At 68.4% G+C, this 24,618-nt stretch overlaps 1 protein-coding gene across 1 annotated transcript in view; it reads left to right on the top strand.

Moving 5' to 3' along the window:
* The window catches only part of TCERG1L (transcription elongation regulator 1 like), a 76,568-nt gene extending 52,170 nt beyond the window's left edge, over nucleotides 1–24,398 (top strand). Inside the window, exons 6-12 of the mRNA XM_045854608.1 lie at nucleotides 609–697; nucleotides 3,119–3,273; nucleotides 8,658–8,736; nucleotides 12,361–12,499; nucleotides 18,875–18,964; nucleotides 22,389–22,507; nucleotides 24,242–24,398. Of these exons, the coding sequence (XP_045710564.1) occupies nucleotides 609–697; nucleotides 3,119–3,273; nucleotides 8,658–8,736; nucleotides 12,361–12,499; nucleotides 18,875–18,964; nucleotides 22,389–22,507; nucleotides 24,242–24,398 (828 nt within the window). The remainder of the gene's footprint in view (nucleotides 1–608; nucleotides 698–3,118; nucleotides 3,274–8,657; nucleotides 8,737–12,360; nucleotides 12,500–18,874; nucleotides 18,965–22,388; nucleotides 22,508–24,241) is intronic.
* Nucleotides 24,399–24,618: the final 220 nt, after the last annotated feature.

The following is a 24,618-nucleotide window of genomic DNA, read 5'->3' as shown; positions in this document are numbered from 1 at the left end:
CACACGGTGTTTCCGAACCCAGCCGCACCCAGAATTCCCTGCCGGCTGCCACGCCCCTTGAACTAACTCTGCCCCCAGCGAGCTGCTCCAGGGCGGAGGGGCGGTCCCCGGTGCACCCAGGCTCCGCGAGGACCTGGGCTTGTCACTCCCTCCTGCCTTCGAGGGACCGGGACGGGCCAGCCCCAGCCCCACGCAGGACCCCTCGAGGCTTTGGGGTTCCGCGTCACTGAAGCCGTGTTTGGTGGCACGGTGGTGACTCCAGCCCGGGGCCAGCCTGTCTCCGGAGACAGAGCCCGTGGGCCTGCCTGTGCCCAGGGCGCTAAGGCCCCAGGCCGTGTCCGGGCCGGGTTTAGCTCGTCCGGGGTCGTTAGGGGACACCTTTGCGGGAGCTCCATCCCCCACACCCCATGGTCTGTGGCACCGCCGACCTCACGTTCTCCGCGACCCCGCCGGACCCTCTGCTTTGCTGCGCTGAGCGGGCCAGGTCCCCTGGCGCCCGCGGGCGGGTCTGTCCCGGGAGGCCTGTTCCTTTCCGCTCTGCTGCCTGTGACGAAGACCAGCGTGCCAATGCAGGGATAAAGGCTCTCTCCTTCTCTCTCTGTCGAAAGGAGGCTCCGGCGATCCTGGTGGCGGGACAGGACGGCGCGGCCCGCGGCAGCAGACCGGTGGCCTCCGCCCCGGTGCCCGGCTCCCCCTGGTAAGAGGCCCTGGACCCTGGGGGCGGTGAGAAATGGCCTTGTCTTGTCACCGCGGGGAAATGCCTGCTCCTTAGGTGAGGCTGGGACTCGAGACCAAGCTGCAGCCCACGGCAGGCCCGGCTCTGCGCCTCGTCCCTGTCCGCGGGGCGGGGGGGCGTCTAGGGGACGAGATTCTGCCGCGGCGCATTTGCGAGTGTTCATTAAAGGAGTAACATTGGTGCCTGCGCATCAGACCCAGGGTCTGTGACATCGCGGTGGGCCTCAAGCCGCAGGGGGCCCTCTGCAGCAGGACGAGGGGCCGGTGGCTGTGACCACCGACGGCACCCCACTCTCTCCGGCCGCCTTGCCTCCGAGAATGCCACCCTCCAATCACCCGCTGTGCTCGGGTCCCATCTTCAGTGTCGCAAAACGTCCTTCTGCGGACGCCGGATGGAAAGGTTATTGCAGGGAGAGGTGGTTGTGGGACCAGGATGTGGCTGGGAGGAGCTGGGGCAGGTGCGGGAGGTGCGGTCAGCCCGCAGCCCCGAGGTGGCCGGGGACCCGCGACGCTGGAGGAGCAGGCAGGGCGTCCGTCCTTCCCCGCGGCCCTGTCCGACGACCCGCTCCTTGTCTGCGGCGGCGGCGGGCACCGCCCCTTCCCTGCTGGGTCCGTGGTCCGGAGCGTCGGCAGCCCCCGCCCTCCATCCGCCCCCAGAACCGCTCTGCACCCCGGGACCACCCCCCGGGAGGGCCTCCTTACACCTACACCGTGGCAGGGCTGATGAGCGCCCTACAGCCCATTCGATCCCGACACGGCCCCCAACAGACTCTGCAGGCCAAGGGGGCTGGTCACCCCTGATCCATTGGGATAGCTGTTCAGACCCAGCCACCCACGGGCCCTCGGGCTGCCTGCCCCCCCACCCCGACCTGGCTGACTGCAAGTCTGGGGTCCCCACTACCCTCCTCGGGTTCCATAGCTCGCCGCAGTGACCCCCAGAACCAGGAAGGGGCTTCCCTTCCGATCACAGTCTCATTAGGAAGGCCAGCCCGGGGCTGCTGCACCTGCCGGGCCGGCCCCTCCCCTCCCTGGAGACAGGTGTGGGCGCAGCGAGGCCAGGAGGGAAGGGAGCAGCTGCCCCTCAGGCCCGAGACTTCAGCCCAGGGGTGGGGCCCGGGGAACACTGGGTCCTGTCGTCCAGGGGGCCCTGCTCCTGGGACCGGGCGCCCGGGAGAAGCACAGAGGGCGTCTTTGTGGGGCGGGTGGGGCACGCTGCCCCCCTCTCTGCAGGGGTGAGACTGAAGCTCGGGGAGAAGCAGGACCCCACCCCCACCCGCTGGCCCCACCGTTGGAGGCGGCAGCTGCACGTGTCCTCTCGTGGGCGTGTCCTCTCGTGGGAGGAAGCGGCGAGGCCGGCGTTCGTCTGGGAAAACGCAGACATCACCGACTGGGGCCGCTGCCTGCGGACGCCCTGTGCCGGACTGAAGTGGCTCAGACGCAGGAGCCTGGCCCGGGGGTGGGGACGGACGGAGGAAGGGCCGCCGCCGTCCGGGAGGCACATGGTGGGGCCGAGGGAGGGGAACGCAGGGGCATTCCTTCCGACGGGCGTGAAGCGACACGCAGAATCAACGTTGCCCGTGTCCAGCCGAAGCCCCAGCGGACGGAGCAAGTGGACGGGTGGGCTTCTCTGCGGGGGTCCCGCGTGCGTCTGCTCTGCCCCCCACAGTCTGGCTCAGGTGCGCGAGTCCCTGCGGCGTGGACACTGGGCGCCCCCTGTCCAGTGGGGGATGAGCCACGTTGGTCGTTGTCTCTCCACTGTCCCCCGGGAGCCCCCCCATAAAGCCCCCAATGAGCCGCACCCCCCCTGGCTTCAGGGGCTGGGCGGTGAGGACGGGAGGGGGCCCAGACTCTTTCCCGCCCCTGGGGGCTCCCGGCGCCGGCCCGTCCCTGTGCAGGGTGTCGTGGGGGCGTCTCTGGGCCCAGCGCCGGGGCCCAGAAGTGGCGTGTCCCCGACAAGGCAGACGTACCACAGACGACCCAGCGTCAGGACAGATCAGGGCCCCGTACACCTGTCCCCCAATGGGGAGCCTCTTTCCAGGGTTCGGTGAACGTCCCCTGCGCTGCCTCGAACCGGCGGGAAAATGGCCCAGGGACGCGGCGAGAAAACGAGGGTGCCCCCCGGTGAAGGACGTGGGTGGCCTCGCCGTCCGGGGACCTCGTGGAGCGCGTGGTTTCTGGTGTCTCGGTGCCTCCGGCTCTGCAGGGAACGGGCCGGCGGCAGGGAGGACCCCGGACGTCGGGGTGGCGGGTTCCCTCGGCAGCGGGAGGGGGTCCCGTGTCTTTGGGCCCCGGGGCCCCGGACAGACCCAGGTGGGACCTGCAGGCCAGCGGCACCCGGCCGCAGGCCTGAGTGTGGCTGAGGTGCGTGTCTGCCTCGGCACAGGTGCGTGGTCTGGACGGGCGACGACCGGGTCTTCTTCTTCAACCCGACGATGCAGCTGTCCGTGTGGGAGAGGCCCCTGGACCTGCGACACCGCGGCGACCTCAACAGGATCCTCAGGGACCCGCCGCACAAGCGCAAGCGGGACGCCGCAGCAGGTAGCCGGCCCGGGCCCGTGCCCAGATGGCGCGCCCGGGAGCAGGGTCTTCCCGGCGGTGGGTGGCCGGGCGGGGGGGGAGGCTGGCGTCTCAGAGGTCGCGTTTGCTGTTGCAGAATTTAGTAGCTCAGGTCCGTGGCGCTCTCCGCAGAGAGATCCCTCGTCCCCAAGGGCCGGCGCTGGCTGTCTTTTCTCGGTGCAGCTTTTAGCTCCAAGAAAGCCTTCCATGCCCTCAGCCATGCCAGGGTGTCCCCCCCAGCGCCTGCCCCCGTGGGCCAGCAGCTCCCGTTTCCCCCGTCTTCCAAAGCCCACGCGGGAGGCCAGACGTGGGCACAGGCAGCGTCTCCCCCCCCGCCCCACCGTGCCCGAAACCGTCCCTCGCGCGTCCGACGGGATCCAGGAATTCAGGGGGAGCGCATGCTGGGCAAGGGGCGAGGGGCGGGGGCGTTCTCGACTCTTTCCTGACCCGATCACGGCTCTGAGGGACGGGGAGAAGGCCGCTCTTTGAGGCCGCGGCTCCTGCGCTGAGGTGGGAAGCTGGCGGTTCCGCGTGTTTCCGTCACGTGAGGTGACGAGCGTGGGGGCCCCCCCGAGGGCCGGGGTCAGCCGAGGCTGGGAGAGGAGAGGCACTCCGGGTGCGTGGTCAACGGGCTGGGCCCTCCCGGCTCCGTGGGGAGAGGAGGTGCCTCTCCTGCCTCGCCGGGTTCTCGCTGGGCGACCTGTCAAACGAGCCCGAGGCAGGCGCCCAGGGTGCACGCGCCGGGGTCCTGAGAACCCTGGGCCTGAGCACGGCCAGGCTCGGGGGCCCGCCTGCTGCTCGGAGCTAAGGAGGGAGGGGCTGCGGTGTGGTGCCTCCTGGGCCGCAGGGCCGCTCGCAGGGGGTGGACAAGCTGGCGTTTGGTGGTGAGTCTGGGGCCTAGTGGGGCCTCTCTGTCCGCCCTTGGCCCTCAGTCCATGCTGACCGCCGCGGACATGGTGAAGCTGGCCTCCGCAAGGTCCTCTGGCCACAGGCTTTTCGGCAACTGAGGGTCAAAGGTTCTTTGTGAGTCACTTGTTTCATTAAAATTACCAGCTCCAAATACTCCAAATCTGAAAGAGGCTAGTTTGGGGTGACAGCCTCTGCTCCCCCTCAGCCGAGTGCAGGGACGATAGAACTGGGATTGTGAGGCTCCTTCCATGCCACCCGGAACGCACCCGATCTCGTCCAGTCTCGGAAGCCGAGCGGGTCCGGCCCGATTAGCGCTCGGGCGGGAGAAGCTGGGGCCGCTTCCTCCTTCAGCTGGCCGGCGTCCATCCCTGTCTAAGAGGGACGTCTGCGTGCCGGACGAGGGCTTGACCCTGGTAGGACACCGTCTCCGAGGTCCGTGCTCCAGGGCAGAGACCCTGCACGGGGGGGGGGGGGCTTCGGGGACCACGCAGCCCACGGGAAAGGGCAGGTGCGCCGGGCGACAGGCTGCCTGCCTGGCGGGAGGGGGGCCCCTTGCTCAGCCTGCGTCCTGCAGGCGACTGGGTGCTGCCCTGTTTGTCCACCTCCCTGCAGCCGGGTCGGCGTGAGGAGGACCGTAGCGCCTCGCAGCCCATGCCCACACTTGCTGTCCTTTTTCTCCCCCTTGGAGCAAACCGGCCGGGCCCCAGGGACACGGGGCCGCCCCTGCAGGCTCCCCACGAGTCACCTGCCGGTTTGCGGCCTGGGGGGACCCTGGGCGGCGGGCAGGGGTCAAAGATGAAGGAGGCATATTACAAATTTCAAGAGCTGACTTCAGCAAAGCGGCCCTCATCCGGGAGCGCCACACTGGAGGTGGTCGGGGTGCCCCGCCCGCAGGGAAGACCCCGGCCGTCCAGGTGCTGACCGAAGGAAGGGGGTCGGTGGCCGGCTGTGCTCCGAAGCCGCTGGCTGGCTGTGACTGTCGCTCTGGGTATTCTGGTCGGTTTCCTCAGCCCCAGGCAGACCCGGGCTGAGACGCCCGTGGGCGTCTGGAAGGAGCCCTGGGTTGAGCCCCTCCCCCATCTGATGGCCTCCTCGGTTAACTGATGCAGCGACGGGGACCTGAGTCACCCGGGTCCATGCTCCGTGACCCTCTGCGACCCCCAAGTCTCATTTTGTGCCGACAGAGTGGGGGAGTGGAGCCCCGAGCCTCTCAGACACCCCGGGGACGCCCAGGGCATTTGGAGTTGGTCGTCGTGGTGCTTCTGTCTCCCGCCCACCTGTGCCGGCGCCCGTGCTCCAGCCGGAGACACGCGGGTGGTGACAGTGTGCAGGGCACACGGTGACCGGGGCTTCAACCTGGCCTTCTCTCTCAGGAGAGGTTTTCTTAAACCAGTCCTTTTAAAACCTGAATCTGAAAGGTATGCTAATGGCCTCGATTCTCCACTTCCCTGTCGCAGGGAGAGTTGCTATTTAAAGGCTAACTTCTAAGGTCCCGAGATCCACTCGACTGGTTTGGGTTGTGCAGAACAGCGGGGGCCTGAGGTGTTTCCGGGGATAATTAGCGCTTACCGGCAGCGCTGACGACCTCCAGCCCGTGGCACTTTCTCCTGGCCGGCCACCCTTGGGACCCGGGGAATGATTTGACCCTAATGAGCGTGAGCGCCAGCCAGCTCTAGGGGAGATTGCGACCAGTGGGGATTTCTCTGTTTTGTCAGCCAGGGTGGGTCTGAACGCAGTCACGCCTGTCTCTGGTCTGGGACGGAACCAGCAAGCGTTCGGCCGACACTCTGTCATTTTCAAAGGAAGCAAAATAAATTAACTCTACAAAATAACGCCACACTCGGCTGCTGTTAGGTTTGGGTTTGTGCGTGGGCACAGCCGTGGGCACGTGTCTGCATGCATGTGCACACGAGCATGTGTGTGCACACGAGCATGTGTGTGTGCACACAAGCATGTGTGCTCCTGCCTGGACACCTGCGCGCGGGTGGGGGTTCAAGAGAGGAGGCTCACTGCCTGGACCAGGGTCCCCCTGCGTCACGTGCGGGACGACGGACTGGCACCCTGGGGGGCCTGAGCCCACGTTCCATGGGGGCAGCCGGCCCGGCGCCCGGAGCGAGTGATCCCGACAAGCTTCCGGATAGCGCTTGGGTCCCCAGGCCTGAGGCGGGGACGGGCGGGGGCGGCCGCCAGGTCCCTTCACACGGACTCGTCGCCAGCCCCCTCCCCAACGGAGGCGGCCCCGGCCTCCCCGGCCTCCCCGGCCCTGCAAACGTCTCAGTCTTTTGTGCCCAAGACAAATGCTTGTGACAGCGACATGCCCCCCCCCCCCCACCCAGCAGGACCGACGTGGTCCCCACCGGTCCACGCAGCCGTGGCCGTGGCAGGGCGGCTTTTCTGCGCTGTGTTCGCCGGGGACAGAGCACACGGGTCTCCACCTGGGGCGGGGCCAGGGGCCGCGCTCAGCAAGGTCGGGGGCCACGGAGGACGGACGTGCTGGGCGCGCTCCCCACAGTGGCCGGCCCGAGAGCCAACAGGGTTGGAGAGAGGCCCCCCCAGCCGCCCGGCCTCAGCGGCCGGTTTGCACAGCAAGGGAACCCGGCGACTTGCGTCCTCAGCTCCCTGTCAGCACCCACACTGGCCGGTCTCTGTGGCGTGACCCCAGAGAAGGCGGGTGAGAGAGTCGGCCCCCCCGCCCCCCGCCAGAGAGTCTGCACTGACCCCCCCAAGGGGCAGCAGGCCCACTCAGTCCAGGCAGCAAGTGGGGAGCGTGAAGGCAGTGGGTGGGCTCTGCGGGGTCTTCCCGATGCCCTGGAGTGCTCACCACCTGGGGGAGGGGTGCTGCGTCAGCCAGGACTCACGGGGCAGAGCCTCGCCGGTCTCTAGATCCGTCCCCGAGTGAGCGCTGACAGGACAGCACGGGGCAGAGGGGCGGGGTCGCCTCTCTGAGCCTTCAGGGCCCGGGAAGCTGGAGCAGAACAAAGGCCTGGCACAGCCACCGCCCTCCTGGCCCAGGGAGGGAGCGAAGGAGGAAGGGGCGACTGGCCTGGAAGTTAACTCTGGCGACAAGCCAGACTGGACGTGGGCCCCTCGGGGAGCAGAGGTGGGTGGGCAGTGCAGGGTGGGGCAGAGGGGCCCGACTGCTGGCTGCGGCGCACCCTGAGGAGGGGCCTGGCCCCTGTGGCTGAGCTGGGAGGGGACGAGCCTGGGCCAGCGCCCGTGAACACAAGGACTCAGGGGGCTCAGGACCCCTGCGGTGACAGTGACGGACGGCACCGTCAGTCCAGCGCCCCCGTGACCACAGACTCCATGCCTACCCTCTGGCACTGCCGGCCCAGCGCCACGAGAGGCTCTCGCCCGGGCCAGGGAGCCCCGCCTGACCCCCCTGACCTCCCAGGAGAGCCCTGGTCTTGGGGAGCACTGGGCCTTCTGCACCCAAAGGAGCCCCGGTGCTCCCTGGGGTGTTGCATGTCTCTCATTCTTCCCATTTCCCTCCCACGGGCGACCTTCGACCGAAGCCAGAACCCACGGCGCGAACACGAAGGACTCGGGTGCAAAGGCCGTGGACGCCAGGAAACGCAGAGGGAGCTGCGCGCACGGGGCTTCGGGGGGTGGGGCGGGCGGGGGGTGCAGGAGGCCGGCGTCGGCAGGCTCGTAAAGGGCGAAGTCTGGGCCTGACGCCCCCGTTTCCCCGAGCCCCACCTTTGTCACGGCCGCGCTCCCGGGGCAGAGCCTCCCCAGGAAGAGGGGAGCGGGTGCCGAGCCCCCTGCCCCTGCGCCTGCGCGGGGACACGACCCTGGGGACATGGGGTGAGGGCCGCCGAGAGGCTGGGACACGTTCGGAGACCGTCCGGCTGGGCAGGGCCCATGTAGCACCGCCCCCCTCCCTCCCCTCCCCCCCCCCCCGGGAGACGAGGACGGGGAACACCGAGGCGCCTTCTCACTCCTTCAGCCCCAGAGCTCCTCAGACATTCACAGAGCTGCCTCTTCGGGGTGGGGGCGGGGCGCGGTCTTCACTATCTGTTTGGCGCTTTGAAGTAGACACGGAGACGGCAGCTCGGGGCGTGCAGCCCGCGGGAGGAATCTGATTCTGCGGCGGGGTGGACGGAGGGGGGGCCCGGGTTTGGGGGTCCCTCGGAGGGGCGCAGCCAGGGCCCGTGTCCCGAGGCGCGATGGGGCGGGTGCCCCCCTCAGGTCTCCGTCCTCCGGCCCCCGTGGGGGACTCGCTGCCTCATGGGGGGCAGCGGCTGGGGCGGCCCCGTGCCCTGGGGAGCACCAGCTCTCCCTGGGCTGCAGTGCAAGGCAGTGAGCCAGGAGAAGGCTCAGCTGCAGGTTCGAGGCAGGTGTTGAAGGGACAGCTGTGTCCTGGGCTCCCCGGTGAGTCCGCGGGGAGGTCCCCGGAGCCTGGCCACAGCGGCCGTGGGTGGCCGAGCCCCCGCGCTAACCCGGCTTTCTTTCAGCCGACCCCAGCGACCACAGCGATGGCTCCGGTTCTGAGGACGGCAGCGAAGACCCGACCGTGAGAACCAAGAGGAACCGGTAGGTGCCTGCGCCCTCCCCTTCCGCCTGTCCTCGGCGGGACCCTCGGCGGAGTGCAGAGAGAAGGGTCCTCCAGCCCCTGCTGGCTGACAAAGCAGGGTTCGGGGCTCACTGGACGGGGGAGGCCTCGGGGTCTGTCTCTGCGGTGACTCCGGGCGCCCGAGTCCCAGCGGGTTGGCAGGTGTGTCTCCGCGGCCCTGGCTTCCGGAGCCCCGTGGGAGCAGACGGGGCCCCCAGGTCCAGGAGGTGCCCGCCCTGGGCGAGGGGTGGGTTTGGGGTCGGGCAGCTCTTGGTGGACGCCCCAGCCCTGTCTCGCTTGCCTTGTGATTTTGGGCCAAATCCACGCTGACCTCAGGGTTTCATCTGCCCAATGAGACGGCAGAGGCTCCCGATGTGACTAGCCGTGGCCATCTGAGAAACGGGCGCCATGGCAACAAGGCCTGTGGGGGTGCCGCCTGTGCCCCTCGACCCCCAGTCCCCCCCCCAACTCCCACCCACCGGGGGCATTCTCGCACAGACAGAACGAGGCCAGTCGTGCAAACCACCCGGGCCCCTGTGAGACCTTCCTGCATGTCACCGCGACGACGGGCCACCACACGCCTGAAGCACTGTCAGCCGCCCAGTAGCGCCGTGCCAGCAGCTCGCTGTCTGCTGTTTGCCGGGTCCCGCACGGGACGCAGACGCCCCACGTGCCCGGGACTGCTGACGGGGCAGGGGGAGCCGCTGTCTCCCCCTCCGTGCGGCGCCCGAGGTGCGGCCTGTCTCGGCCCGCGTGTCCGTGCGGAGTTCAGACCCGCTTCCCCGATGTGCTGTGTGCTGGGAACTTGGGATTCATTTCGGAGAATGGAATTATTTGGGCGTTCAGCGAAAGTGTGTCACGCAGAGTAAATGCCGGAACGAAATCAGGCATAAAACGCATTAGGGAGGAAATTGCCTGCGATACGCCGGGTGGAAGGAAAACTGAGCTGGAGTCGACCCGCGAGCCGGCCGCGGCCTGACCCGGCCCACGGCCGCGGCCTCGTGGGGGGCACAGGGACACCTGCACCCACGCTCGGCCGGCCACCGCAGTCCCGGCCTCGGGCTGGCTCTTGGCTGTGCTGCCCACGGCCCCCTCAGTTCTCACGCTGACCACCTGGAGGCAGCGTCGCGCACCCCGGGGGTCAGGGCTCCGTCCCACAAGCCCGCCCCCCCTCAGACACCAGCCCACCTGCACTTGTGCTCGGGGTGGCCCCCCTTTCATTTCCCTGACTCACTGGGTGCCCCCAGAGCTCAGCGAGTGCCACACCGGCAGTCCCAGGGCTGTCGTAAAGGGGGCAACACGGGAACAGCCAAGGGCGGGGCGCCCAGGCGGGGGGCCGGGAGGGGCAGGAGCCTCTGTCTCCATGGAGCTGGGGTGCCCGTCTCCTGGTACCCCAACATGCTCGCCAGCCAGGAAGCTCCCCAGCCTCCTTGTGCAGAGCTATTACCAGGGTGCCAGTTAGGTGGGTGCACCCGCGTGGTTGACTAAACACCAGACACGCGCTTGCGCCCGGACTCCAGGCCCCGCCCCTTCCTGGAGGGCGGCGTCACCTGCTGGCCTCGGACCCCCACGACTGCGGAGCCAGGGGCGCCGGCCTCTCTTCCCTCCGGTGTCAGATGAAGAAACGGCGACCGCAGCCAACACGACCATCGCCGTCCAGTGTGGACGGATGAAGACCACACCTGTTGTTTGGTCAGGTCGGCACCGCACATGGCGTGTTTCCGGTGTGCCGCAGAGGTTTCTCGACCAGTGCGTGTGCTGTGAGGGCACAAGGGTTGGAACTCGCTGCCGTGCACGGTGGGGGCAGAGGCAGGGGGCGCGGGGGGCGGGGTGAAGGGACCCCGGCCCGCGGCCCCAGGCTTGGGGGCCCCACGAGGGTGGGGAAGGCTGGACGGGACGAAGCCCCTTCCCACCCGCACTGGCAGCTGGGACGTCCCCCACGGTGGCGCACCCGCCTGCGCAGGCTCTGCCGAGCCGGGAGACCGTCCCCCTCCCCGAGAGGTCGGTGAGACGTGGGTGCCCAGACAGCGTGATGGGGGGGGTGCTGCCTCCCACCCTCGGGCCGCCTGGGCTCCATGGGGGGTGTTCGCACCGGCTTTTCGTTGACGGCGCCGGAGCCCTCCCACCGGGGGATGTGAGCAACATGGTCAGCGGGGTCGCGCTGGCTGCTGGCCGCCTCTCGCCGCACGGACCGCCCCGCCACCGCCCGGAAGGCGCCCGGGGCCTCGGGACAAAATGCCGTGTTCCGTGAGCGCCAACACGCCGCCGCCGCCGCCGTGGGCCCGTGGGGGCGTTCCTGTTCGCCTCCTTCCAGTTACACCACGCGCGTCTGGTCCCCGCGTTTCTGTGTTTAACGGATGAAGATTTATCGCAAAGAAACCCTAACTGTGCTCTTTGGGACACACACAGAAGGTCCACGGGGGGTTTCTTCTCCCAAACTTCCGCAGAAGCGCGTCAGCGGCGAAGAACCGAGTCCTCCGGCTCCGACTCGTCGGCGCGCAAACGAGACTCCCCGGCGGGCCGAGCGGTCGTGGGCTGGACTGACCCGCGTCTCAGCCCGGTGTGACGTCTCGGCCCGGTGCGCGGGGAGACCCTGGGGGGCCAGGGCTGCCGGTCCCCACGGAACCCGTGTTCTCGGCAGGTGCCCAGCCCGGCCCAGTGGGTTTCCACGGTGCCCTGCACAGACCATGACGGACAGGCCACGTCCTCGTGGGTGGCAGGAGGCAGGGGACGCCCCTGGCCCTGATGGCGTCTGAGTGACCACGTGGCCCTGAGCGGTCCCATCCCGCCTGCCCAAACACAGCGGCGGCCACACCCACCTCGCCCGAGCCCGGAGAGTCCCCGGTGGCCCCTCAGCCCCGTGTCCCACACGAGGGGGCGTCCCATGTGTCCCAGGTTCGGCAGCACCCCGGCCTCTGCTCCTGCGTGCTGCTGGTGGCCCCTCCCCAGCTGCGACCACCGCAGGTGTCTCCGGACACGACCGAACGTCCCCGGGAGCCACGTCGCCCCCTGGTGGCAGCACCGCGCTAGACGGGCGTCAGACAGCCCGGCCGTGAGGGTCCGGGAGGGACTTGGACCGTCCGAGCCCTGGGGTCGCGGCCGGCGTCCCTGTTGTCACTGAAATCCACACTTCGGGTCAGAACTCAGGACGGCGCTCTCCCTACCCTGCCCGGCGCTGGGGTCCTGTCCCCCTGAGCGTCCCCACACTCTCGCACCAAACGGGGCTGCCCCCGAAACAGCGGGGTCGGGGGTGCACGCTGGCGGTCCGTGCCAGCGAAAGGCTCGCCCCGGCGCCTTGGGTGACGGCGGCGTCAGGGCAGCGAAACGGAGACGCTCGGCTTCCTTCCCGGGGGGGCCTCCCCCGCCCCACTCCCCCTGGGGGCCCCCCGCCCCCCCCCGCCCCGGCTGGGGCTTCGGCGTCAGCCCCCCGCCCGCAGAAGCCGCCGCCCCTCTGCTGGGTCGGCCGCGCTGGGGTCGAGTTTCCAGAGAACCGCAGTCTTCGCCGCGTGAGGAGTCGGTCGCCCAGCGGGGTTTGACGGCTGCTGCGAAAGGCCGTGGGGTCCCCAGGGGTGCGTGTGTGACTCTGTGTGTCTTGTGCCCCCAAGGACGGAAGGTCACACGAGTCCCGGGCCAGAGGACGCGGAGAGGAAGGACCGGGGCCCCAGGACGCCGCCGCCGCCGCAGATCCTCCCGCCGCTGGAGGAGCGGGTGACGCACTTCCGAGACATGCTCCTGGAGAGAGGGGTGAGGGTCCGGGCGCCGCGGGGCTCTGCGGGGGGGGGGGGGGCGGGGGGGCAACCGAGTGGCTGTCCCCACAGCCCAGACACGCCTTGTGGCCTCGGTGAGTTCCCGGGATCAGGCCTCATGGAGTTCAGGTGCCGGAGGAAGGGGGAGGGGAGCCCCCGCCTCTCGTCCCGCGGGAGAGGGTGTGGAGGCGTGGGGCGGTGGCAGAGCCGGGGGGGGGCGGGGATCAGGACCTGCCTGGGCTGAGACCCCTGGGGCGCCCGGCCAGGTTCCAGCCGCCTCCCCTCCCCCCACAGTGGGACCTCCCTGTGGTTTCCTCACTCACAGAGTAGGGTCTCCCATCTCTGGGTTACTCCGACTAGTTTTGGTTTCTAAGATCCTTAACTGCAATCGACTGCTCAATCTCACTTGGAGCTTAATGGGGGAAAAAACATTTTATAATCGAATCTCTTTCCAGTGACTTTTATCTCCTGCTTTGGCTTTTGGGTGTAAAAGGAGCAGAAGTGATAGACTGGCCCAGTTGGACCTCCTCACAGAGCGAGACCGAAGGCGGAGGCAGCCACGGGGCCCCGTGTGCGGTGGTGGTGGTGGGGATGGGCCCGCGGCTCAGTGCCCTGGGCGCCCGGAAGCAAGCTCCCGCCCTCAGCACCCCGGCAGGTGCCGCGGGAACTGGGGTGCGGGCCACCAGGAGGAGTGCGCCCCCAGAGCGGGGGTCTGAGTGCACCGCCCCTGCACGGGGCGGGGCCCTGGGGGCGCAGGGCAGCCGAGAGGCCCTGGCTGTGGTGGGTCAGAAGCGGGTTTGCCCCGGTCCCTGACCCCAGAGCCGGAGCTTCCCCTGTGGCCTCCACGGTCCACGCACCTGCGATCCTCACGCACCCAGAAGGGGCAGGCGCGGCGCTGGTCGCTCGGCTGCTGGTCCCGGGAGGGAGGGCGGACCTGGGCCCTGGAAGCCCCGGGTCAGCGTGCTCCCCTAAGTCAGCTCGGGCGCCGGGTCACGCGGAAGTGCACGGCAGGGGACAGTAGGGGACGCAGGGAGCACACACAGGCAGAGTTCCCGATGGACGGCGGCCACTTTTCCTTTCAGAGACAGGGCTTTGGAACCAGACGTGTCTATTAAGTCAAACTCTCATGTTAGAGAGTGCTGTGGTGGCCCCTCCCGCCCCCGGCCCTCACGTCAGTTCTCGGGCCGCAGCGAGGACCCGGTCCAGCCCGTCCTGCAGCGTGGCGTGCGGATGCAGGGGGCAGGCAGGGAGGGGGGGCAGGTGGGAAGGGGCAGCCGAGCCCCACCCGCCTCTCCCTGTGCCCCCCTCTGCTGGGCCCCAGCTCTGTCCCCACAACACGCAGCCTCGCCCCCTTCGACGGCGGAGAACCCACCGACCCCCGGGGAGCGGACTGCCAGCCAGGGCGAAAAGAGCCGGGGAGGGGCTGGTGTGCCAGGGGGCTCCTGTCACCCCGCCACGCCCTGCTGAGCCCTGGACGCCCTTTCTCTGGACGTCCCGGAGGGTGTCAGCCCACGAGACCCGTTTAGACGCCCTCCCTGCCGCCCAGTGGGGCTGCGTGTCCTGTGGCCCTCAGACTGGCCCTGTGGTCTGGGAGGTTCACACGAACACAGTGTCCCCACTGGCCACCACCGTGTGGCCGCCCTGCTCTGCCCCTCCTGGCTTTCCCGGCCCGGGGCCGCTCCCCTGCCAGGCCCCCTGCCTCTGCCTGCCGCCCGGGCCCCGGCTGCCCCAGCCCACAGCCCCCGTGTCCCACGGTGCCACCCGGGCACCGGTGGAACCGCAGGTCCTGACGTCCCTTCCCATCCCGCCTTACCCGCGAGCATCGGCCAGGCGCCTGGGAGCGTGCAGCCCGCCGTGGGCCGCGTTCCGCCAGGGGCGAGAGGCCGTGGGGGGTCTCAGGAGAAGCCCACCTGCACCGCTCACAGAGCGCGAAGACCAGCCTGGACTAGGGGCCGGCGGCACAGAGCAGGGCCGCCGGCCACCCCGACCCCCCGGCTCCATGAGGTGTGCCAGCGACTGGATGGGCATCTCCCGCCCACGGCAGGTGGCGGTGGAGCCGGCCAGACTTCTAGCTGCTTAGAAACGAGGCACGGAAAGGTCACTTTTTTAATGAACTGGGAGATTAACAGGGTTTTTTACGGCCTCAGCTTGGAACTTCTTGCGGCTACAGAGCGAGGAGGCTGGGTGCTGCGGGTGTCCAGCCGTTTCGGAGGGCGCGGCGCCCGAGCGGCGCATGCCGGGGGCACCGGGGCTGCAGGAGGGGCCCCGGCGTTGCGGTCCGGCGGCACATCTGCGGGCTGCGCGGGGGGGCTTGTTCTGTTTTTGTTTTACTGTGCAACCCACGCCACGGCTCTCCTGTAAACTTCGGTCTGCAGAGGGGCCAGCTCGGCTGGCTGACTGGCGGGCTGTGTGAGTCTGGCCCTGCCGGTCAGGTACATGCACCACAGACGCTTCGCTGCGAACTTCCTCCTCCTGCAAAGCACCCCCCGGGAGTGCGTCTGACTTGCCCGGGGCCCGGGAACAGAAAGACCTCCCGAGAACCCTAGCTCTTCACTCGGGGACTCGGCCGGTCCCCCCAGCACCCCCTCCGTGGGGACCCTTGGCCTGTGTCCCGGCAGCGGGCAGCCCCTAGGGGACTCGCTGGCCCTGTGGCCGGCTGCGGAGGCGAGACCCTGGAGTTTGGCTTCCAGTGTGGCACACCTGGCCTGGCCGGGCCCCCCGGGCTCCACCGGCGCTAGGAGGGGCAGCCCATCCTGAGGTTGTGGGGTCACAGAAAGCGGGGGCAAAGGGAGCAGAGGCTCCTTGCTGGGGCCCTGCGGCTAATGGGCGGGTGGCACCTTCCCCCAAGCAGCCAGAGGGCCCCCCCTGGGGAGTGAGGGGTGAGCCGCGTCCCCTCTCTGGGGCTGCCCCGACACGTGGGCAGGACACGTGCTGGGAGGGCTCTGCGGTCCTCACGTGCAGGCGACAGACGGCGGGACAGGTGGCCCTGGACCTGAGGGACGTGAGGGGCGGGTGACGCAGGCCCCGGGCGCCCACCGCATCTGCTCCGCACGGTGACTCTGCCCCTTGGGAAGCTCATCCGCCTCACGTTCCCATGGCAACTGCTCGAAGTCTCACAAGACACATGTGACCACTGCTCACACAATTATGCACGAAAGTGCTGCATGCTTATTATGGAGAACTTGCAAAATATTAAGAGTATAAATAAGAAAAAATCCCCTGAAATGCTGCCCTAAGAGACAGTCATTGTATCAACTGGGTTCATTTTCTTCCAGTCTTTGTTTTTTAATAACAGAGTTTTTAAAAAAAGTCCAGAATGAACATTTTTATCTTGTAGCGTAACAAATATTAAACTATCGTTACATGTGGCTGAACAATAATTTTTTCAATACACAATAGTCAATTTCATAAGGCTTAACCTAATTCATAAGCTTGTATCCCCTTTCCCTCTCCAGCATTTTTTAAGGTGTGGATACAATGTTTCTGGAAAACGTTTTGGGGAGGGCATACATGGTCAGTTCAAAAGCCCTGCAACTGCATTTAGTCAGTGTATCCCCCAGTTTGGCCCTTCTGGCTGACACTCCGGGGGTCCCACCGACGTGCGACCCTCCTTGTCAGTGCTGGGCCGCTCCCTGCGGCCCACGGCTGTCCCCCGGCAGCCGGCTTGTTGCCGGAGGCGGCGTTTCGTGCCGGGCCCCTCCCGGCAGCGACGTGCGTGCAGGCCCCGAGAGCTCCTCCGCCAGCGCCGATCTGTGAGAAGCTGGACGCCTGCTCTCCGTCACCGTTCGAGTCTCACCGTTCGAGTCTCACCGCTCTTCCCCGGGATGGATGTTCCCCCCGCTTCTCCACTTTCCCGGCTCGGCGGCCGCCGTGGCCCCCGGCGGTTCAGCTTTCCGGCAATGGCACCTCTCCGTCAGCGTTAGACACAGTCTGCTCTCGGAGAGGGCGCACCGATTCCTCGGATGGATTCCAACGGTCCCCGTGTGGAATGGCCTTCAGAGTCAATTAAGCCGGCTAAGTGCATCGTAGAGCAACTGTACAATTTTATTTATCCGTCAGAATAGAAAAAAAAAACCCTGAAATCGGAGACACACCGTGGGCACTGGGAGGAGAGTGGTGGAAGTCGGGGTGTCCCGGGCCCGTGCTCCCCGCGCGCCCACCGTCAGGACACCCAGCTCCGCCTCTAGGTTCGGAATTCCACGTCTCCAGGGGCCACGCTCGTCCCGGGAGGGGTGGGGGCCAGGACGTAGACCCCCGCGCCCTGTCCCCAGGGAGGCAAACCTCAGGCAGGCCCCGTCCGGCGTGTTCCCCGTGACCCTCCCCGGGGTCCTGGGCCTTCGTGGCCTCTCCCCTTCCACGTGCCAGTCCCCGGGGTGCCCGGGGTCCCCTCCGGGGTGCGCTGGCTGCATCCGCGCCTCGGGGCTGCCTCCAGGAGACCTGGAAGGCAACGCTGCCTCACTGTCCAGGTCAAACTGGGGCACAGTGCCCGCCCCCCCCACCAGCCTGGCTCCTGCTTTCTGGGCCGCGTCCCCCTGGAGCTCCTTCGGGGGCCGGGAGCTGTGGAGCCAGAGCCAGAAGACGCACAGCAGGGCGTTCCAGGAGACTGGGCAAAGAGGGTGATGGCGCGGGCGCTCATTACCAAGAACGGTGTTTGTTATCCGCCCGAGCCTCCTGCCGACCGGAGCGGGGGGGGGGGGGGGGGGGGGTGGGGGGGGCTGGGGGAAGGGAGGGGCGAGGCCTCGAGGGAGCGTGAGGCCGCGAGTCAAAGTCAGAAACGGCTTTGGCAGCAGCTGGTCGGGGGCTGCGGGTGCTCGGAGGGGAGTCCCGGGGGGGGGGGAGTCCGAGGGCGGCCTGGGGGGGTGGGCCGAGCCGTGGGGGGAGGTGCGTGGTCCCGGGGCCAGGGTGGGGCGGGGGATGGCGGAGTTGGCAGGCAGACTGGGCGGCTCAGAGACCAGGGCCCCTGCCGGTGGGGGTCCAGCCTGAGTCCTGGCGGTGGAGCTGGGGACTCGCCCGAGGGAGGGAGGGAGGCGGAGCCCCTGGCCCGTGGGCTCCCCGTCAGCGCAGCGGGTCTGGGGGTCAACTTTGGTGGGAAGCGTCAGCTTCTGAAGCACCCGGACCTGTGTCTGGGCTGTGAGTCAGGCCCCTCCGGCGCCCGGGACCCGGGTTCCATGTTCCCTGCTGTGCCAGCAGCTGCGCTGGCCGGGCCCCTGGTCCCGTCAGGCAGGCGGCCGCGAGGAGGCTGGTGCGAGAGGCAGCCCCACAGAGGGGCCCTGGACCGGGACGGGGTCCCCAGCTGCCCCAGCGGCGTCAGAGGGGAGCCCCGTGCCCCCAGCTTTAACCGGGTGCCCGCCCGGGGAGGCTGACCGTGGACCCTCTGGGTCAGGGCCCGGCAGGGGCCATCCCTGGCCCCCTGACCCCCTGACCCACTTGCGCTGGCCTGGACGGCCCCGGCCTTTCCTGGGGTCCGAGCGCCCACACATGCCCCAGACGGCCTTCGGTCTGGAGGACGGAAGTGGACAGAGGAGACCGTCGCCGTGGGCAGCTGGTGCTCACGGGACGTCCGTGGTCTCACCTCGCAGCCCCCACCGGGCTCGCTCAGCCCCTTTACTTCCTCGGGATCTGTTTCCCCCAGAAACGGGCCCCCCGGGAGCTGGGCCTGGCCCTCGTCTCAGGCTCCGACTGGCTCTGGTTGTGCTTGGGACCCTGGCCGCCCCCCCCGCCCCCTGTGGAAGGGCCGCCCTTGCTGGTGCATCGAAGGAGGAGTGGGGGACACCCTGGGCATGGGGTGCCATCTGTGGGACTCCTGCTGGCTGGGGTGGGTGCTCAGGGCAGGGGGTCCTGCTGGCTGGAGGCGTCTTGGCTGGCTGGGTGGCAGCCACGGCGAGGTGGGGAGGGCACGGGGCCAGGCCCCGGGGGCCCGGGCTGCATGGCGGCGCAGTGCGAGGGCCGGAGAGGGAGCTGCCTGGAGGGTGGGGGCTGTGGCTGGGGAGGCGGCGTGGGAGGAGGGGCAGCTGGGAGACCACAGCTGGGTGTCCCCGCAGGCAGGAGGTGGCCTCAGCTGAGTGCCACACCAGTGAGGTCGCCGCTGCGCTGCTTGTTCCGACAAACACGTTGAGGGGGCGGTTCCCAACGGGGCTGCTTTCGCAGGGAGGCGTGGGAGCGGCGGGAAGTGTGTGTGGGGGGCCGGGGGGCTGGTCTCCGGTGTGGCGAGCGCAGGCGGCAGATTCCTCGGGCTCCCTGCACGACCTCTCGGAAGCCGGACGTGCGCGACACTGTCCAGCCGTGCGGCCCCTCCCTCCCTCCCAGTGACCGTTCCCGAGGGTGCGGGCTCAGCACAGGCGTTAACGGCGGCCCCGTGGGATGTGCCCCGCAGGTGTCCGCCTTTTCCACCTGGGAGAAGGAGCTGCACAAGATCGTGTTCGACCCCCGCTACCTCCTGCTGAACTCGGAGGAGCGGAAACAGGTAAGGGGGGGCGGCCTGGCGGGGACGCAGCGGGAGGGACGCGTCCTGGGAGCGCGGCGGGCGGACGGGGGGTGTGGTCCGTGGGCAGGCGCAGACGGGCGCTACGGCCCGGGGTCCGTGGTCTGCGCGGCGCACGGGAAGGTCGTCCGGGTCACGGCGTGGGGAACGCGTCCCGGCCGACTGTGCTGGAGAGACCCGAGCTCGGCCGCACTGGCGCCGACCAGGAGGGGACCCGGGGGACCGCGGCCGCCGAGGTGAAGGAAAGGGCGTCCCCGGAAAAGCCAGGATGGGGTCGCAGGCCCAGTTTTAAAGTCCGGCCTGGCGGGGCCGCTGTGGCTCGCTCACAGACCGGGTCTCGGGCCAGAAGCGGTTCCCAGAGGGGCAGGCGGCCAGAGGGACCCTGTGCCCACGGGACCTACAGCACAAGGAGGAGGCCGCACAGCCCAGCCGGGGTCTGGTGGCCCGTGGAGCACATTCCAGAAGGGTCCCGAGACCCATTCCGGAAGGGTCCGGGTCGCTGTGTCTCCTCCTCCTCTCCCTCCGGGCTCAGAAAGAGGGTGGTTCGCCGGGAGACACCCCTGGAAACCGAGGAGCCAGGAGGCCACTTTGGGGAGGGCGCCGTGGCCACGGCCGTGCGGTGACCTTCGGACCCTCAGACCCCCAGACAGCAGGGGGCGGAGAGCACGGTGTTGCTTCAGTCTGGTCATCGGTCGTGGGGACCCTGTGGGCCGACACGCACGTGGCATCCAAGCAGCCCCCCAGGCCGGGCTCGGTGTGAGCTCAGGGTCTCGTGGGCTATTCCACAGTGGGAGAGTGGGAGACCGTGACCGCTGGTGGTCGTCCACCCTTTTGTGGAACTGTTAAACCTCAGAGAGTTCGACCGTTCAGCCATGAGGCCACGCAAGAGGCAGCCCGTCTGTTTCGGTGACGGAGCCCTGGGTGCCGTCGTCCCCGCGCGCCGACTGGCTGGGGCCGAACGGCCATCAGCCCGGGGGTGGGGGTTGCGAGCGCCGACCGGTTGGTCCTGGTCAGCGCAGCTCTCTCCAGTCTGCGGTGTTTTCGGCCGCTCGCAGCCCTGCTAAAGGGAGCTGAGGAGGGAGACCCCGCAGCCTTCGAAGAAGGCCCCGGGGGGTTACTCGAAGTCACGTCTCTCAGACGCTGGTGTCGCCTGCGACTCCGTGTGTTGGCTGAATGCAGCTGGCTCCTGCGTGGGGCGGGGCCCCCCCGTCCCGAGGCCTGGGGGCAAGGCCATCCCGGTCTAACTACGGGAGCCCGGAGCGGCTGGGCCTCCCCAGCCGTGCCCAGGCGGGGCCAGCGCTACGGGGGGACGGGGCGGGGCCTCCTGGGGGGCGGGGACGTCCCGCCTGCCCCTGGGTGTGTGCTCTGCGGACAGGGCGGACAGGGTGGACTGGGCAGACAGGAATGCCAACTCTCACCGGAATCCACTGCTTGGAGACAGACGTCTGACGCCCCCGAGAACCACCCAGGGGGACCCCGGGCCGTCTGCAGACGGGAGCTCGCCCCGAGGCCCGAGGAGGAAGGGCGGGAGCGGGCGGCTGAGGCCTGAGAGTCCCGTCCGCAGACGCCGGCGTGCGGGAGGAGCCGCCCCACCCGAGGGGAGCGAGGGGAGCGGCAGGGTGGGGCCTGAGGCTGGACTGATGCGGGAAGCAACCGCTGGCCCCCGTTCAAAGAACGCAGCTGATCCGTGTGTGAAAGCACCCCAGGCGGCGTCTGTGAGGGCCTCCTGCCAGCGGCGCGCTGCCCCGGAAGGCGAGGGCTCCTGGGGGGCGGGGGGGAGGCGCATGAGCCCAGACGGAGCTCGGGGTCAAGGGCGTGCAGCAAGACCGGTCTCCATGGTGACACGGCGCACTAGAGCAGGCCACCAGGAGACCAGAGCCCACAGTGCGTCTTTTGAACGGTCACGCTCCACTTTGAGTAAAACCGGCATAGACTGGCCGAGGAGGGACGAACCTGTGACGTGAAGTCACAGCCGCCTCAGTGACACGGCGGGGCCGAGCGGGAGGGGGCAGCGGAACCCCATTAGGCGGCGCGGCGGTCCGGGCGCGGGGGCAGCAGGTCGGTCCGTTCCGCTCTGGCCCCAGCCGGCGGGGCCTCCCTCCGCGTTTGGAATTGATGGAGCGGAACTCCGACCGGCAGCGGAGCCACACCCGCCAGGTGGGAGGGCGGCCCTGCGCTCGCACTTCAGACGCGTGACACCACGAGGCGGCCGGGGGCCCACGTCACCACGCGTGTTGAAGGTGCCAGCCGCCCGTCACCCCATCGTGCTCCCACCTAAACACACGCGTGGGCTGCTCGCGCACGCCCGGCCACGCTGCTGGGCCCTCGGGAGGCGCCCGGCAGGCTTGTTTCCGACCTCCGGGGGCTGCGCCCCGGCCGACGCACTCCGGACCCAGGGACAGAGCCGGGAGCCCCCACGGCAGACCCCCAGCGCCCTCGTCCGAGTCCAGCGTCCGCCACAGCCGCCCGCGGGGTCGGCACCAGGCAGCCCCTTCGTGGCCCCGCGGGGCCGCACGCGGGGTCTTCACTCCTCTGTTCTCGTCTGCGCACCTTCAGGTGGTCTCCCGTCACGCCCCTCGTCACGCCCTCCAGGCTCGCCGGGCGTGGGGCCGGGCAGCTCTCCCCGCCCCCCCCCCGCCCGCGATGGCTCCAGGGTCTCCGGGGCCCCGTTCCCGGCACTAGAACAGCGGGCCCTCCCGGCCTAACGAGGCGGGGAGGTCTCCCGAAGCCGCCACGCCAGAGACACGCCGTGTCGCGGTGCGCTGGGGGCCGCGGGTTGGGCCTGCCCAGGTGTGCGTGTCCTTCCTGGGCAGGAGCAGGGCTGTCCATGCACACACTTGGCAGACGGGGGCGTGCAGTGACCAAGGGCCAGGCTCTGAGCCCCCCAGGAGCCCACGTTTGCACGTGGGTCTTTGTGGAGGAGGCCAGCGTGGGCAGAGCTGGACGCTGGGTGGACTGGGATGACAATGACTTTGAGGTGAGAGTTGACCGGGACAAAGGCCGTCCTCCCCGTGTGACTGGTGCCGCTGGCTCTCCGACGGGAGGGTGGGCAGGCCCTGACCGCAGGCCTGCCCTCGGGCTCCGGAGCAGAACCCCGGCGGCGGTCGCCACGCTGCCCGGTCTTCACGGCGGCGGCGGCGGCGGTCACGCCCAAACCGGCTCCGTGGGGTCCTGGGACGGTGCCTGCGGTCGGGGGTGGGGGTGGGGGGCGGCGCGGCGCAGACTGGCCTGGTGGGGGCATCCAGCCGAGTCCGGGCAGCGACACCTCGGGAGGCGGCGGCGGCTTGCAGCTCCAGCCCCTGATGAGAGAGAGGCCACCCCGGGTCTCGCCGAGTCGCAGGTTCGAAAACCGAGGCTTCGGTCCTGATCCGCAGCCTCCCCACGCGGGTCTCTTGTGTGCTTCCAGATATTCGAGCAGTTTGTCAAGACGAGGATAAAGGAAGAGTACAAGGAAAAGAAGAGTAAATTGCTGCTAGCCAAAGAAGAGTTCAAGAAGCTTCTGGAAGAATCGAAAGTGTCCCCCAGGTAGAGAGAAATGCGCCCGGCAGTGCCCGGGGCTGGGGACTCCCGGCTGTTGTAAGGGGGGCCTTGTCCAGTGTGTTCGGTTAGACCACGGGACCCAGCTGTGCACAGACAACAGGGGTGTGATCTCAGGGACCCCGGGGAGAGGCCTGCCTCCCCCGTGTGGTCAGCCAGTGACCCCGTCCCCGTCCACCGGGCACGGGGACCTGCCGGCGAGCCCAAGGCACAGACCGCCTGTTGGTTCGTCCGGCCCTGGGCTAGCTGACCGGTAGGCGGCCCTCCTGGCAGGCGGTCTGACCTCCGACCTAAGGGGCAAAGATACAAAATGGAGGACGGCAGCGTGACCCCAGCTCCCTGGCTCCTGACGCCTGAGCGTGAACTGAAGACCCCACACGCAGCTGACGGACCCCCGCGGTCCGGTTGCCGACACCCATCCCAAATTACCGGGCGTGAAATACAACACATTAGTAGGACAGTAGCCATTAGTAACCAGGATAAAGCACCTAAGCTGAACTGTTCTTTAAAATTAGCTTTAATTGACTGATATTTAAAATAATGAACATGCACTACTTCTAGAATTTTAAAACCATAATAATATGAAATGATTGCTTTTGATGCATTTTTTAGATTGGGGTATTATCTTTAAATGGACATTTATGCACTTTTATTAAATATAAAAATGCATAAATGCAACATTAGTTTTTAAGTGGACCTTAGTCATGCTTGCTCTCTGTGAATGCAGGTTTCCACATTTCGTTGATAATTGGTTAATTCGCCCGGTCGGTAGCTGGGGAGTGTGGGTTGGCCGTGGTCACGCAGCCCTCATAAAACCTTCGAGAATTCGAAGGACAGACACTCTCCGAGTGCGGGAATGAGCATGAATGTCCCTTATGGCAAACAGCACGTGTTTTCAATGATCCGTGAGCCCCGGTTCTCTGCGGGGAAGCCCCCGAGATGGGAGGCTGGGTGGGGTCTCCCTGTGGCTTCCCCGGGTGCCCTCACCCGGTGACCGGGGGGGGGGGCGGGGGGCAAAGGACCGTGGGGCCGGGGAGCCAGTTCCGGAGCCGCAGCCTCAGGGCACGGCCTGGCCCTGGCCGAGGGCTGAGGCCTTGGGCTTCCATGAGGTTTGGTGTCATTTTCTGAACGGGGGCCCTTGGCGGCGTCCCCTGGGGTGACTCGCAGGCTGGGGCGGGGGCTGCCTGGGCGCAGGAGGAGCCTGGGGAGGCAGTGCCTGCCCTCCTCATCACTGTCCCCCGCTGTCACTGTTCTGGACTTTTGGTGGGTGTTCTCCACCCACTAACTGGTACTAGTGTTCTCCCCGCACCGGTAGAATGTGGGCCCGGAGCCAACACACAGCTCTCCCGGGCAGAGGGAGGGGCGTGCGAAGACCCGAGGCGGGGAGGCAGGTGGGTAAGAGCGAGGGGCCGAAGGGGCCCCTGCAGCCTGAGTGGCAGTGGCGGGCTCAGAGCGAGAGGGGGCCGAGGAGGCCGGGGGCCGGGCCAACTTGTAGGGTCCGATTAGACAGGCCGAGGGGGGAGGTCCCTCAGTCACAGGGGTCAGGGCCCTGCCGGGGGCAGGGGGAGCGGCCCGGCCTAGGGCTGGGGGGTGGCTGGGGTTGGAGGCCCGGAGCCGCCCCTCCAGCCCAGCGCCCTGCCCTCCCCACCCCAGCAGCCCCCTCCTCCCTCCTCCCCACCCCCGGCTCTCTCTCGGGAGACTCAGGGGCGCCCTGTGTTCCAGGACCACGTTCAAGGAGTTTGCCGAGAAGCACGGCCGGGACCAGAGGTTCCGGCTGGTGCCGAAGAGGAAGGACCAGGAGCACTTCTTCAACCAGTTCGTGCTGACGCTGAAGAGGCGGGACAAGGAGAACAGGCTCCGGCTGCGCAAGATGAGATGAGGGCGTGGGCGGCGCGGTGAGACCGAGTGGGAGCGGGAGCCGGCGGGAGCGGGAGCCGGCCCGGCGCGCAGCCCTCAGCGGGCCGCCCTTTCACACTGAAGCTCCTTTGTGCGACGTGCAGACTCCCACGCGTGTCTGATCACCAGGACCCGTCCACCCCTTCGTTGTTTTAATTATGCAAATGACTCGTACTACACGCGGATCACGGCCCGCCGCAGAC

The sequence above is a fragment of the Phyllostomus hastatus genome, unplaced genomic scaffold, assembly GCF_019186645.2.
Source record: "Phyllostomus hastatus isolate PE091 unplaced genomic scaffold, TTU_PhHast_1.1 phas_scaffold_1066, whole genome shotgun sequence".
Taxonomy (NCBI): domain Eukaryota; kingdom Metazoa; phylum Chordata; class Mammalia; order Chiroptera; family Phyllostomidae; genus Phyllostomus; species Phyllostomus hastatus.
Note: the sequence above shows the minus strand (reverse complement) of the source record. Positions and strands in the feature narration are given on the sequence as shown.